Here is a 15,459-nt window from a genome sequence, read left to right as displayed (position 1 = left end):
GTAAACCGAGAAAGCTCGAAGCAAACAGCAATAATCGTGAAGACCGTGAAGACCATTCTGTTTATCATATTTGGTACCCCTATTGAAATAATTGTGTGACAGTTGTGTTCGGTTGTGTTTATGTACTGTCGACGAGTAATGGGAATGGTCCAGGCATATATTTTCGTTATATTATGGCGACAAATAAAAGGGATGTAACGAGGCTGCCTCACCATGCCGCTTTGGAATTGTGTACGACAAGACCACAGTATAGACAAGGCAGAAAACTTACAGCAGTTAAGGTAGAAGACAACTGTATCCTGCATCAATGATTATTGAAATTTTTGATAACGTTTTATCGCAGCCTAACTGATAATTTTTTGAATTCGGGGATCCCAGTGATACGTTTATGATGTTTTATCATGACCTAATTGATGGTGTTCTAAGTTTAGTGAGCTAATTGGTAGTTGATATTTATCTATATTCGGTGAGCTCGCAGTTCGTATGGGTTGGGTTGGTTTTTATAGTTACTCATCTAATTTCGTTATGTTTTAGAAGTGGCTTTTTCACTTTTCAGCAGTGACAGTTCGTGAAACCAAAATAATGAATACTAGAATGAATAAGTGTGTATGTCTCTCATAACCTTGTTTAAAGCAAAATGAAAAACGGTTACTAGTTTCACTTTCCATATAGACATTACTCTTGACACGATTCAATGATAACAGTGATGATAGCCACAACACAAGTCTACCCATGTGATATGCACAAGTATTGCAGTATATAAAAAATATTGGCTAAGCTACCAAAACTCAATGTAAAAAAGTATAAGTAGATCAAAGCAAAGTAAACGTACCCTAGTCTAAGTGCCTTGCAGAGTCTTCTTGCATGTGCATCATACCATCTGGTTGTCACAGATTCTCTGCCAAGTCTGCAACGTCCATAAGCTAGGTAGGTCTGTTGTCTTTTGCGGGCTATTAGAACAAGCTTGTCTGCTCAGCAGTGAGGCAACCAATGCCATTGCTAAGAAAGATGTTTTGCATGGAGACCAGGTATCAGATCAAGTAATGGGCAGTGGTGTCCATGCCTATCTTTGCACTTTTCAGCCTTTTTGGCAAGACAAGGGGAGCAACACAAAGCAGCAGACTGTGAGCAGTGAGAGCATCTGTTTAGGTGCGGCAGTCGTCAGCAGCATCAGAAGAGGAAAGATATGGTCACATCTTCAGATTTGTCACACTCGCTTAAGAGGCAGACATTTGTTGTGTGGTGATCCACCACCCATTATTCTGTACTATAGTGTATGCTGTACTATTTCCAATATTCTGGTCAAGTGTCAGTTTTATAATGAATGTCATACATTTCACTACATCCTTGACAATGAACACAGTGGAATGTATGGCATTCTGGCATTCATAAACAATATAGGTCTTACAAAGTATGAGAGCTGATTAGAAAGAAATCTCTGGTGAGCTGTTAATGAAACAAGCAATGAGAAAAAATATTGTACACAAAAAAGATATGTACATATTTAAGCTCCTCAACATAGTCACCTCCAGAATTGAGGCACTCGTGGTACTGGGGAATAAGTTTTTGTATGCCTGTGTCAAAGAAGGTGCCTGTGAGCTCAGCCACATTTTCACAACTTCCATCAGCTCCTCATTATGGTTGATGCAATGTGATCTCACCCAGTTCTTCAGACAGATAAACAGGTGGTAGTTGCTCGGAGTGAGATTAGAGCTGTAAGGAGGGTGGTCAAACAACTTCCAGTTGAAATGCTCCAGCAGTGCTAGAGTGCAAGCAGTGTGTATGGACATGTATTATCATGGAGCAGTACTACATCAGATGTCATTCTCTGCCTTTGGTTCTGAAAGGCCCCATGCCATTTTTTTAGTGTTTCATAATACAAAATGTGGCCGAGCTCACAGACAGCAGACTTCTTTGACACAGGCATAGAAAAGCTTATTCCCTGATATGACAAATGCCTCATTTCCAGTGGTGACTACATTGAGAAGTAACTTAAGTGTGTACATATTTTTTGTCTATAATAGTTTTAATTCTTGTTGCTTGTTTTGCTAACAGCTCACTGGAGCCTATTTTCTGATTAACCCTTGTATGCCATACCATTTTATGTAAATTTTGTGTTCAGATCTTCTACAACTGCAGAAGTATTTGTATCCATGATATTTTATTAGCAAAGTTTTTTATACACAATTTCAGTTATTGCTGTATGACCTGATAACTTTATAGCACTTTGAGTATATGGCTGGTGTGAAATTAGCAGTTTGCTTTTAATGTTTTTATCAGGCTATTTCACTGGTATATATTAATTTTAGGACATGCTGGATTAGAGATTTGCATATGATGGCCAGGTTTGCAGATGTGTCTATAAGTCCATGGGCACACAGACTTACCCAAACTTTGGGATTTCCAGTGGAGGCGTTTCTATTTTAGGCAGATTATGTATCCTTGGATTCAGTAAATAATGACTATCTTTTGTTCAGAAATGATTTTTAAGTCATGAATACTGTGCTCTTGTAAAGCCTAATATGATATTAGCATAGAAATCTGAAATTGGAGTGTTGGCTTTAATTTGTATAAATAAACATTGAACCTTCACCTGATCAACAATAGCAGGTTCTGGTCATTGCTATGGCATTCATTGCTTATGGTCTGCCCTGTCTCACTCTGCTGGTAGTTCCCTGGTCTGCTGGCACTTCTAAATAACAGTTTTATCATCAGCTTTATGTTATACTTAATTTAGGGTAAGGTCTGTAAGTTGGTGATGATGTATCTTAATACGGTTGTTGAGTTTTTGGATGTTGTCCATTATCCAGTTTTTTTATTTAAAAAACATAACGTTTCAGAGACTGGATTCTGTCTCCATCTTCAGGTAAATGCCCACTCAGTAGGGTTGAATCAATAGAGCTAGTCCTTATCTCCAAACCATTGTGTTCAAAATAAAATATAGAATGATGGATGTCTAAAAACTCAGTGATTATATTAATTTATGGTGTTAGTAATGTAAACTTTAATTGTTGAAATATGCTATCATTATTATTTTGTGTGTTATTTTCTACAATTCTCATATCATCATTGTCACCCCTGTACATGATAATTCATATTTTTAGCATAGTCATTTTGTTGAACAGTAAATGAGATCACAAAGTCCACAGTGCTTTCTGCAGCTGTTCATTACAATGAAAAGAATCGGCTCTGCCAAACAAAACCTCTTTTGACTTGATACAGACCATTCCATTTTACATAGTTGAACCAGGGACTGCATCCTAAAGATATACCATTATCTCATTAAAGTCATAAATTTGGATAGACGTTTATAGATGTGTTAAAACGATTTGAAAGGGGCAGTTATATTTGGCCAACATACTTGACGTATCTGTCATGACAGTATGAGTAGGCATGGCAGACAAATATATGAATATTCTGTGTTACTTGTTCATATAGCGAATGCTTAACATGACATGTACAATGACAATTTGATTAGTGCTCTTGCTTTCTGCTGAATATGTTCCTTGACATACCAGCTGTAAGTAGTGACCCCTGCAGGTGTATACAGTAAACAGTGAATCCCAGCATCTTTTGGTGTGTGGAGTTCCTTCATTGGGCCTTCAAGATGAACTGAGGCGACTCTGTGCAAGGTTTGGCGATGTCAAGTCATTGGTGTTTGTTCCAAATTATGCAGAAGAAAAATTCACAGATGTTTACCATGTTCAGTACTCCAGGATCCAGTCAGCCAGGTAACATTATTTGTCTGTGTATTGTTCTACTGAAAGACACTACAATGTTAGAATGATTGGAGATCAAGTAGGGTACTGGGGAAGTACTTTGTTTCTCTGTTAACTCCAGAGTTTCAAGAAGGGGCAGAATTTTAAATTATTTGAGAACAAAATGCTGAGGAAAATATATGTTCCTAAGACATGAAAAATAAAGGAAAAGGAAATATATTACATAAAACAGAACTTAATTTTTCATGTTTCACCTTCCTCTGATTTGCCATCACTGCTTCGTAACTTTTGCAGTCAAAATATATGCCTTAAGAAATGTAAGAAACACTCACTTTAATTGGCCAGAGTAGCAGAAGCAAATGTTATTAATTTACGTTACTCACTTTAATTGGCCAGAGTAGCAGAAGCAAGTGTTATTAATTTACGTGATTTTTCTCAGTCCCGTCAGGACTATCTGGAATACTGCCTTAAAATACGTTATCCTTACAAGCCTGTTATTTCGTTTCTCATTCATTGCCATGTAACCTTTGAAGTTGGCAGAGCACTATAAACCAAACAGGAGGTAGACAATATTAGGATAATTTAATGGAGGAGATTGAATTGATCTGGGTGTGTTGCATAACAGAAAGAGTATACAGCATTTTTTATGAATTCTACATGCAAGGGCACAGTTGAGAACTAGATGCTAATCAGAAAATAATGTGGAACTTCTTCTACTGATATGACATTAACTAAACCAGGAAGGAAAGTAAAAATGCATACACAGATTTTAAGAACTTTTTTGCAGTTTGTGGCTCCCATGCGTGTTGATACAAGCGTTGATATATGCATCATGATATACTGTTATGATGCAGATAGCAGCATGTATGGATGTTTCAAGAGACATGTTTCAATATCCCATTGTAGAAGAGATGTCATGAGTCCTAGAAGCTGGCACCAAAACATGTATCAGCATGTGTGCAACTCACTGAAACAAGTTTAATTCTCATGAAACACATTGTGATGCACAGTGCTGCCACTTGTATCTTCTGCAGGTATGCAAAACGTAATCTGGATGACAGAGCCTTTTATGGTGGCATTCTGTCTGTTTGCTACGCACCTGAGATGGAATCTGTGGCAGAAACCCGAGCAAAATTGGTGCAGAGGAGGAAAGATATAGCAATAAGGACACGGGGAGAAGTTGCTTCTTGGACTCTGCAGGGTAAGCTTATCAAGAAAAGTTCCATTCCTTCACCTATTGTTTATGCTGATTAGTTCAGATGTAGTTACTGTAAGTTTCTATCGTAGAGGTGCCCCCCTCATCTTGATTGTATAATTTTATTATATGTCATTTAGATAACTAAGAAGAAATAGAATGATTAGTATCCCTCTGATAACCAAAATATCCATCTTTTTTGAATGAGTCAGTCTGCAATATAAGGATGATACTTGGTGTTGTTGTCTTTAGCTGTATTTGATTTGGGATGATAAATTGATTTCATTTCTTACATGTACTTAGGTGGGTGACAATAGACCTCTGGTTGTTTATACTGTCTGCTAACTGTGTAAGATTTTATTATTCCATGTTTCACTTTTACTAATTAAAACATATAGTAAAGACTATATAGCTAAATATTTTTATGCTAATTGTCCTATCCAGAATGGTCTAAAACTAGGAGATGCTTTATTGCCACTCCTTTTCAACTTTGCTTTAGAATATGTCATTAGGAAGGTCCAGGGAAACCAGGTGGGACTGAAATTAAATGGGACACATCAGCTGCTGGTCTGTGCTGATGATGTTAATCTACTGGGTGACAATATAGATACTGTAAAGAAAAACAGAGAAACTTTAATTGGTGCTAGTAAGAAGGTTAGTCTAGAAGTAAACAGAGTAAACTTGTCACCAGAATGCAAGGCAAAATCATGACATAAAGATAGGTAACAGATGTTTTGAAAATGTGGCACAGTTCAGATATTTGGGAACGGCTATAACAAATCAAAACCTGATTCAGGAGGAAATTAAGATGAGAGTGAATGCAGGTAATGCTTGCTACCATTCAGTTTTGCCTTCATGACTGCTGTCTAAAAACATAAAAATTAGAATACACAAAACTGTAATTTTTTCTGTGGTTTTGTATGGGTGTGAAACTTGGTCACTGATCTTAAGGGAGGAACATAGACTGAGGGTGTTTGAGAACAGGGTGTTGAGGAGAATATTTGGACCGAAGAGAGATGAAGTGACAGGAGGTTGGAGAAAACTGCATAATGAGGAGCTTCATAACTTGTACTCTTCTCCAAGTATAATTAGAATGATCAAGTCAAGGATGGCGAGATTGGCAGGGCATGTAGCACAAATGGAGGCGAAGAGGAATGCATATAGGATATTGGTTGGAAAGCCAGAAGGAAAGAGACCACTGGGAAGACCAAGGCATAGGTGGGTGGACAGTATTAAAATGGATCTTAGAGAGATAGGAAGGGATGGTATAGATTAGATAGATCTGGCTCAGGATAGGGACCAGTGGAGGGTTCTTGTGAACACATTAATGAACCTTTGGGTTCCATAAAATGCTGGGAATTTCTTGAGTAGCTGCACAATTGGTGGCTTCTCAAGAAGGGCTCAGCTCCATGAGTGAGTGATGTTTCAATTTTTCTGTTTTCATGTTTACTCAGATTCTTATTTTCAATTATTGTTGTTAATTAATGTTCAGTTGTTATGTGGGACAGTTCTTGTATGATAAATCCATAGTGCGAAGTGTTATGTTGGTTCACAGGTAAGGGTGAGGGCATCTTCCAACAGCAGCAATATCACTGCCGGAAAAAACATTCTGCCCTGCCCATTACTGGTGAGAGTGTTGCTCAGGCTGGTAGTGCCATTGAAGGAAGCTGCATATGGCAGGGAGTCCCTTGCAGTGTAGATCCTCGGAAAATTGAACCGGCACCTGAGTTGCTTGAGGTGCGGTATCGGAATTGACACCATTTCACCATTTGAAATGGGCAAAAGTAACAGTAACTGCTGACATAGATATAAACAACCCAGTCTGCCACAGTTTCATATGTTCAGTACACAGAAATTAACGTTTCACCCTTCTGCAAATGTTTAGCCATTATATAGGAATACTCTTGTATATTTTTATCACCTTCTCAAGCTGGGAATTTAAGTTGACTGTGTTATACCTAGGAGCAGGATTTAAATCTCTGAAACTTAGCATGTTTGTAGACCCACAAAGAAATTGCAATAATTTGGAACTATTAACTCAATTTAGACAATTTTTAGCCAACTTTACTTCCTTAAAAAAGATAAAGTAAGCCAATAAGATCACTATATTTGTGTGTGCATATCCTTTTAAACATTTGAACCAGTTCATTAAATTTCAAATAATTGATATGAATATTATGCGATTGGTGGTAATCCCAGCCTTGTATGTTTTAATGACTTATGATTGGTAAAAATTGAGGGTCCTCAAATGGTGTAACAGTGTGCAACTTCTGTTAAGATAATATTTTTATGGAATGTAAAACAATAAAATGATGATTGTCTGAAATCTGATGGAAAAGCCAATGGAGCAATGGGGATAGGCACGTGAAATTTGATATGGAGATAGATCAAAACCATGCTTACAAATGTGGTATGAAATTTAGCTTATACATCAATAATTATAAATGTAGTTATGGTGCAAAATTTTGAGATGGCCAACGGTTTTAAAGTAGATGTCTGTGCATAGTTACGTGTATAAGGGAGAGTCTGTAAATAGGTCACAAATGGAAGTAAGACAGCTGTAAGGGACATAATAGGTTTTCTTTGTGTATCACTACGTAGGAGCACAGTTCAGCTTCATGACAGTCTAGGTAGCAGACGCGCATGTGCATGTTCAAAGGCTGGTTTCAGTAGTCAAAATGGCGACCGTGCTTGAGGGGTGTACTATTGAAGAGCAGAACTCTGTTCTGTGATTTTTTGTGGACAAAAGGACTCAGTGCAAAGGATATTCATAAAGAAATGTGTCCTGTTTACTGTGGGAAGTGTTTGTCATGTAAAGTAGTTCACAACTGGGCCAAGAAATTCTCTAGATGACTTGAAAGTCACATATTGTCTGAGATTTTGACAGAAGCAACTATGCAGTGGGTGGAGGAATTGATTTGAGCTAACAGGAGGATAACAACAGTATTGTAGCAACTGCACTAAGGTGTTCCCATGGTTTAGCATACAGCATAATGCCTGAATGTTTGAAGTTTCAAAAAGTGTGCACATGATGAGTGCCCACAGAACTGAAAGATCGAGGAAAAAATGAACTGAATAGGTTTTTCCTTGCAACATCTCTTATGGTATGCATATGAAGGAGAAGCTATGCTTACCAGAATTGTTACTGGGGAAGAATCATGGGTGTTATCACTACCAACCCGAATCAAAGCATAATTCAGTGCAATGGGAACATCACATTTCACCTTCAACCAAAATGCTCAAAAGTTTAGGGTTACACTGTCAGCTAGGAAGGTTATGCTTACCATGTTTTGGGATTGTGAGGAAGTACTGTTAGCCCATTTTCAGAAGCATGGTGAAAATGTGAATTCTGCATCATACTGTGAAGTTCTGTTGAAGCTTCAGGATGCAATTTGCAGAAAATGTCCAAGACAACTGACGAGAGGGGTACTGCTTCATCATGATAATGCTGGACCACATACAGCCCAAGCAACTCAGTAGAGAATTCAAGAACTACAGTGGGAACTTCTTGAACATCTACCTTACAGGCTGGACTTGGCCCCTAGTGACTTTCATTGGTTTGGTCTGCTGTAAACCACCTTGGTGGCAAACATTTCGGTGATGTTGGAAAGGTTGAAATGGAGATGCAGAAGTGGCTGAGACAGCGTTCAAGACTTCTGTGCTGTAGATTTCAGTGCACTGGTAAAGTGATGGGACAAGTATATCTCAGTGATGGTAAAGGATATGTTGAGAAATAAATGTTTTTTTCTAGGTTTGAATATCATGTTTTACATTTTATATCCATTTGTGACTTATTTACAGACTGTCCCTTGTAGTATGTCATTTCAGAAGTGAAAATACTAATATAATAGTCTGGTATTTGTGACAGAATTTGAGGGGTCTTGTACATCTTGTGGGGAAGAGGGTAGGCAGGCTAGTACTTAGATTGAATCCAGCCTAGATGACTGCCCACTTCTTCATTGTCAGTAATGTAAACATGGCCAGTTGTGAGTCACTGCCACCGCCACAACCAACATCATTATACCATAGTCATTAAGGGCTGAAGTGTAACATTATTCTCATAGGGTGTTTGAGATTTGAGTAATTTCTTTGTAAATCTGAGTGCTTGGGACGACTAAAAATAGCCCCTTCCACCCCTCAAGGTACCTTACAGTGTAATTTATCTGCAAAAAGTACTTCTCCATGAAATACATTTTGTTTTATTTGCAGCGCCTCCAATTATGATTCTTCAGTCTTTCTGGCTAGAGTATTTTCATTCTGTAGAGCTCTTCAACATTTCGTTCTTGAGAATAAAAAGAGATAAGGTATGTAGCTGAAGTTTCTGGCTTTGCTACATACTAATATGCATTGTTATGATTTTAGCCCACCAGAGTGTATGGTCCACAAAGAGCAGATGATTATTGGGCCCTAGCTGGTGTGAGGGAGCGAAGAATTGTATCAGAATGTAGCAGAACCAGACACACACCAACTGCGACCTCTAGTTTGGTGCCTCCAAACAATCTCTCTTCAGTTTTGAGGTAGAATTGTCTGTCAGGATGTGATTGTTTTCCATTCTGTGCTGCACTAAAATAATAGTAATTAAATGCCGATTTGAGTAATTTTATATGAAACTGTGAACCTACTTGTGGAACATCCTGCGTGAGGGCATGACCAGAAGTGTCAGAACATGACATGAGAACTGTTTGAAATCCAAACAAGTAACAGTGGTCAGAACTGTTTGAAATCCAAACAAGTAACAGTGGTCAGATTTTGTTGAATCCTCTAAATAAAACAGAGCACTAGCCAATGTCGTGTGCAATGTATGTTTCCAGGTTCATCCCACGACAAGTGAGCAGAAAGAGTCAGATAGTGTTTCACAGCACGGCAAGTAGTGGAGGACGAGTGACAGATGATAAAACTCCATTACTAAAGAGATCTTTGAAACGTATGGAGTCCAGTGATGTTTCAATAGATGCTAGCATAGTGGAAATTCATAAGAAAATAAGAATGGTAAATATTTTAAAGGGTTTACCTGGTTGAAGGATGATCTTGAACTTACTGACTCTCCTGGTATGAAAAGCTTAGGCAGAAGATTGTGTAAGAATTGCCTACCTTACACAATCTTTCAGTTTTATATTTTTGTGTACATTCAGGGTTGGTGGTTCATGCTATTTAATTTGTAATTGTCACTCTAAAATGCATTTTGTAGCTTTTCAGTGCTGTAAGTTCAGCTCTTTAAGTGATACATCTTTATTTTTAGTCTCACTGTTTCCAAACATATCATCTGTCCTCTTCACTCTTACAGTAAGTTTCCTTGACTCTGAAAAGTTACTTTCACCACACTTCATGCAGCAAGTATGACTGTTTAAATCTCAGTAGCATATTTATGAATACTTTTCTGCATGTTTGTGACAAGGAGTAATTCATTACATCACAGTTATGTTGAATGTCACTGTTTGAGACTTATTTCATATTGAAGTTTGGAAGTTGGCTCTTCTTCCAGCTTCAGGTGACTGGTTGTCTTTATGCTGACATATATTTTAATCATTTTTGAAAGTAGTGGCAACAGTGGCATGAGATGCAGCATCTGTTGAATAGCAAGCTTGTACGTTAACCACTGACCACTAGAGTGGCCCAGAAGTAGTTGTTATAATCCTGCTTTTGGTACTCTTGAATATTATTATTTCCTCTCTTATAGTACACACAGAGAAACATATGGAACATGAATCTAGTTTTGGTTGGTGAAATGGCATCTTCTGTTGTTCCAGTGAACACGTCTTCATGGATATATCTACTTCGTATCACTGTTTGCTGGCCCTCATTCCATGCATGCTGAACAATTATGAATGAATCTGATGCCCCCATTTTCATGTTCACTGATTTTCAATTCTGAGTGATATTTCTGTCTTACCTTTATACTTGCAGCCATGTTCATGGGGGATGTTGAATGTGCAACTGTTTAATACTCTGAATCCAAGTTTTTGGTCTGAACTTTGTGGGTACACTGGCATTTTCCATGACTTGAATTCTGTTCTTAATCTGAATTTATGCCTAATTGATATTGTGAACCTTTCTCTGATACCCCATGGTTATATGGTACTGCCACTCTTCCTTTTGTGGTTTCCTGGTTAGTCAGGTTCAGTTTATAGCTGTTAAGGAATTTGTTCATGAATTGTTAAGGTAATATACAGTTTTTTTATGGCTGTTGCTCTAGGAATAGTACCATGTCTCAAGAATGTGGTAATATTCATATGAATTAGGTGAAGAGTGAAGAAGTACCTCTAAAGACCACAATACAAAAGGATGAATAACCCTCAGAATTCTTCAAGACCATCCCAGCCAGAGATTGAATCAAACTAATCAGGAAACCCCAAAAGCAGAGTGGTAGAACCATATGTCTGTAGGATATCAGGAAAACACTATGCAGCCTGCAAATAAAGAACAAACTAAAAATTGAAATTTGGTAATAAAAGAATTGCATATACACTATATAGAGCATCCTTGCAAATGCAGAAAGGAATACATAAACAGGACAGGAAGATCACACCAACTTAAACCGGTGAACACCAATGTAATATGATAATGGAAGAAATCTCAAAATCAAAAACAGCAGAACACTTATGGAATGATGGGCATAAAAAATAACTGGACAAAACTGAGATTATTTATGAAGAAGAAAATAGCGTTGCTAAGAAACTGAAGCAGGTAGTATTCGTGATAATGATGGAAGAGGCCAACCAAATCTACATGTGAGTTCCATACGACTGACTTCCTGTACTACAAGGAAATGTTATGAAAGAAACTATTCTGGAGCTGCCCATGGTCCAGTAGTATACAGGCCTAGCGTTCAGAAGGTGCTTGGTTTGATCTTTACTCTTGTCACTGATAATTGCTCTAGAAAATATTAGTATAAAGCCAACCAGTTGCCTAAAGATGGGAGTCAAACTACTTTCTGAAATGTTGAAATACTGTATGCAAGGCAGTGGACAGTATGGAACACAATTGAATTGGTTAGTTAAAACTGGGAGCGTCTGCTTTTTCAGCTTTTGGAAAAGATATAATAATTATGAATGCCATCCATCATTATTTTCTTTGTTGTAGGACAGTGTGCCCAGTGTGCAGTTAACCAACAGGGAAGATCCCCTAGCAGCAAAATGATGAAGACTAAGCTGAAATTACCGGAAACAAATGATTTGTACAGAAAATTTAATTATGTAATTCATAGCATCATGAGGTTATGGTTCCTCCAGATTACACTGTAACTTCACATAATACTTCAGCTGAACCAAACGTTTTTACACAGATGTGTTTCTTATTTTAATCATTTAAAATAATCAGAAATAATTCATTTGCAACTATTTTTAAAAGTTATTTACATATGAAAGTCACATTAAAATATGCTGAATACTTGTAAAATTCAGCAATACTTTTGGGAGAGGATCCAATTTACTTACTTACTCATGGAGCTGAGCCCTTCTGGAGGAGCTGCCAATTTTGCAGCTACTCAAGAACTTCCCAGCATTTTATGGAACCCGAAGGTTCGTTACCATGTTCACAAGAGCCCTGCACTAGTCCCTATCTTGAGCCAGATCAATCCAATCCATGCCATTCCATCCTATCTCTCTAAGATCCATTCTAATATTGTCCACCCACCTATGCCTTGGTCTTCCCAGTGGTCTGTTTCTTTCTGGCTTTCCCACCAGTATCCTATATGCATTCCTTGTCTCCCCCATTTGTGCTACATGCCCTGCCCACCTCATCATCCTTGACTTGATCATTCGAATTATACCTGGAGAAGAGTGCAAGTTATGAAGCTCCTCATTATGGAGTTTTCTCCAAATGCCTGTCACTTCATCTCCTTTCGGTCCAAATATTCTCCTCAACACCCCCAGTCTATGTTCCTCCCTTAATGTCAGAGACCGAGTTTCACACCCATACAGAACCACTGGCAAAATTATAGTTTTGTATATTCTAATCTTTATGTTTTTGGACAGCAGACGAGAAGACAAAAGGTTCTGGACTGAATGGTAGCAAGAATTACCCGAGTTCAATCTCCTCTTAATTTCCTCCTCAATCAGGTTTCGATCTATTATCGTTGTTCCCAAATATCTCAATTGTGCCACATTTTTCCTATCTTTATATCATGATTTTTCCCTGCATTTTGGTGATGAGACAGCAACATATACTTAGTTTTCTCAGTGTTTACTTCTAGACCAACCTCTTGTGTTAATTAAAGTCTGTGTGTTTTTCTTTATGGTATCTACATTATCACTCAGTAGATTCACATCATCAGCATAGACCAACAGCTGATGTATCCCGTTCAATTTCAGTCCCACCTGGTTTTCCTGGACCTTCCCAGTGACATATTCTAAAGCAAAGTTGAAAATGAGTGGCGACCATTCTGGATAGGAAATTTATCAGACAAATGTTTACCTACATGGACTTTACTATACATTTCGTTTAAACACATTTTAATCAACCTAACTAGTTTCATGGGTATCCCAAACTCTATCAGACTATTGTACAATACTTCCCTCCTAACTGAGTATCCTAACATTGTGGAAATGGCAGTTAACATATTGATGGCCTTCTCATATACAGAACTTTGCCACATTTATGGCTTACTAGTGTCAAGGATAAAGACCATGAGCATTTGCCAGGTATTTGGAAAGAAATAGAAATGTAAATCTGTTTAGTATCACCTGCATAATTTCCCTCCACACACACACACTCTTTTTACCTCATAACAGGCGAATGTTATACAGATGGATTTTTTTAACAAGCTGTTATGCAGTATATAAAAAACTACAACACTTCTGGAATATTTATCCCTCGCTTATACATATGCTTTTTTCCCCCCCCCCCCCTGTTTACACTTTCTGCAGTTGTTATTCGAAGTAAGTTTAATTGTGAATAACTGTTATATACCTCTACCTCTAGTGAATGTGAAGGTTTGCTTTATCTAATCAAATTCTGTATTTTGAATCTCATGATGATGTGAAGAGCATTTTTAGTTGACCTACATGTTGATTCTTATAACATCCACCAAAACTGCAACACCCTCTGAGAACCGCTGTCAGATGGAGTATCGTATTTTGCATATAATAAATGTAATATATCCTGATGACTAAAAGATTAAAACATGTCTCTGCAATAAAACATTATACATAAAACTAAAATCTGTGTTGTGAAGCTGGAATATCGTTTATGCTGTTAAGTGTTAGAGACTAGATATGGAGTTTGGATTTATTGAACATTTACAAACCTAAACTACAATTATAATGCTCTCACTATTTCACACACTCTGCTTCTCACTACAGCATATGCTATGTCTTCTCAGTTTGTTGTTTTCACCAGCTGCTGCCAATCTTTAACCATTTCACAGCTCAGAACTAACTCATTACTCTGTCATCTCAACTAACTTTCAACTAACTCACTAGCCCCATTGGTTCTTATTATGTAGCCTCAGGTCAGACAACACAAAAAAGACTCTCCAGGTGTTCTTCTATTTGCTTAGTGGGGGGTGGAGTCCAATTGGGTCCACTTGGCATAGCGGCCACTGATTGGCCTGTTGTACCTGCTCCAGGTGATTATGATGGAGAATTTGGTGGAACGAAGAGTGGCAGGGGAAACTGAAGTACTTGGAGAAAACCTGCCCCAGCACCACTTTGTCCACCACAAATCCCACTTGACCAGACCTGCGCCGCCGCGGTGGGAAGCCAGCGACTAACCACTTGAGCTATGGCACGGCCTAGCTGTTTATCCACTGCTGTAGAAATATGTTTATCCAGCCATTGCTTTGCAACAGACAATCTCTTCTGGCTCTGTATTCCAGTTTTCAGGTGTCACGTCACAATACTTGTCAGGAGATAAGTAAGATACAAAATTTTTCTAGTATAGCTACTTCAAAATCAGGTNTATCGTGGGAAAGTTCGATGTGTCTGCCCACCCTCACTTTCTCTACTTGCTGATGTGACTGTCCTGGAAGAATACGACCGCGGGCTGCAAGAGGAGCGTGGGTTTTATGCGAAAACAAGGGTGTGGGGTGGGACTGCGTGAATAGTGCAAGAGGACGCGGCAGGTTAACTGCATTCCTTTCCTAGAATCTCGTCTAACAGGACCTCGCATTGTCTACTTACCCTATAGTGTTCCTGCCTAAACCCAGAGAAGTGCAGTAGCGAAAACATGGCAATGAAAAGGAAAGTTTTAAGCATTGAAGAGAAAGTTAAAGTGATTCGTGAAATATTGTGTGTATTGTCAGTGAAAACCGCTGTAATATGTCTTTGATATTACACATTTGGTCAATTCCACGTTAATGTTACGTTAGTCTGTACTTAACTACGTATTTCACTAAAAAATGCAACATTTTAACTCGGTTTTGGTAGATTTTGACATGACTAACATAAGGCTACTGTGGAAATGCCCATTTCGGTTACGACGACATTCGTTTATAACGACACTATTTTTAGGTCCCTTTGATGACGTTATAACCAAGTTCTACTGTATATATATATATATATTATTTTATTGCTAGTGTGGTGGGACTAAGTCACTTGTACTGCGACC

At 38.1% G+C, this 15,459-nt stretch overlaps 1 protein-coding gene across 1 annotated transcript; it reads left to right on the top strand.

The window, feature by feature from the left end:
• The first annotated feature begins 16 nt into the window (after positions 1–16).
• LOC111867731 lies at positions 17–12,195 on the top strand. The gene is made up of 7 exons (XM_023857831.2): positions 17–281; positions 3,541–3,731; positions 4,754–4,920; positions 6,470–6,651; positions 9,277–9,431; positions 9,726–9,903; positions 11,995–12,195. The coding sequence occupies exons 1-7, from the start codon at positions 174–176 to the stop codon at positions 12,049–12,051; spliced, it is 1,038 nt and encodes a 345-aa protein (XP_023713599.1). The 5' UTR covers positions 17–173; the 3' UTR covers positions 12,052–12,195.
• The last annotated feature ends 3,264 nt before the right edge of the window (positions 12,196–15,459 follow it).

The sequence above is a fragment of the Cryptotermes secundus genome, unplaced genomic scaffold (assembly GCF_002891405.2).
Source record: "Cryptotermes secundus unplaced genomic scaffold, Csec_1.0 scaffold80, whole genome shotgun sequence".
NCBI classification, from domain to species: Eukaryota; Metazoa; Arthropoda; class Insecta; order Blattodea; family Kalotermitidae; genus Cryptotermes; species Cryptotermes secundus.
The sequence above is the reverse complement of the archived record's forward strand: the minus strand, read 5'-3'. Positions and strand labels throughout refer to the sequence as shown.

Bases quoted from the DNA above. Each gene is read 5' to 3' on its own strand.
- LOC111867731 (XM_023857831.2), top strand. From the start codon at position 174: ATGGCGACAAATAAAAGGGATGTAACGAGGCTGCCTCACCATGCCGCT. The intron at 6,652-9,276 runs GTGCGGTATCGG...TTATGATTTTAG, and splicing joins CGGCACCTGAGTTGCTTGAG to CCCACCAGAGTGTATGGTCC. The intron at 9,432-9,725 runs GTAGAATTGTCT...GTATGTTTCCAG, and splicing joins AATCTCTCTTCAGTTTTGAG to GTTCATCCCACGACAAGTGA.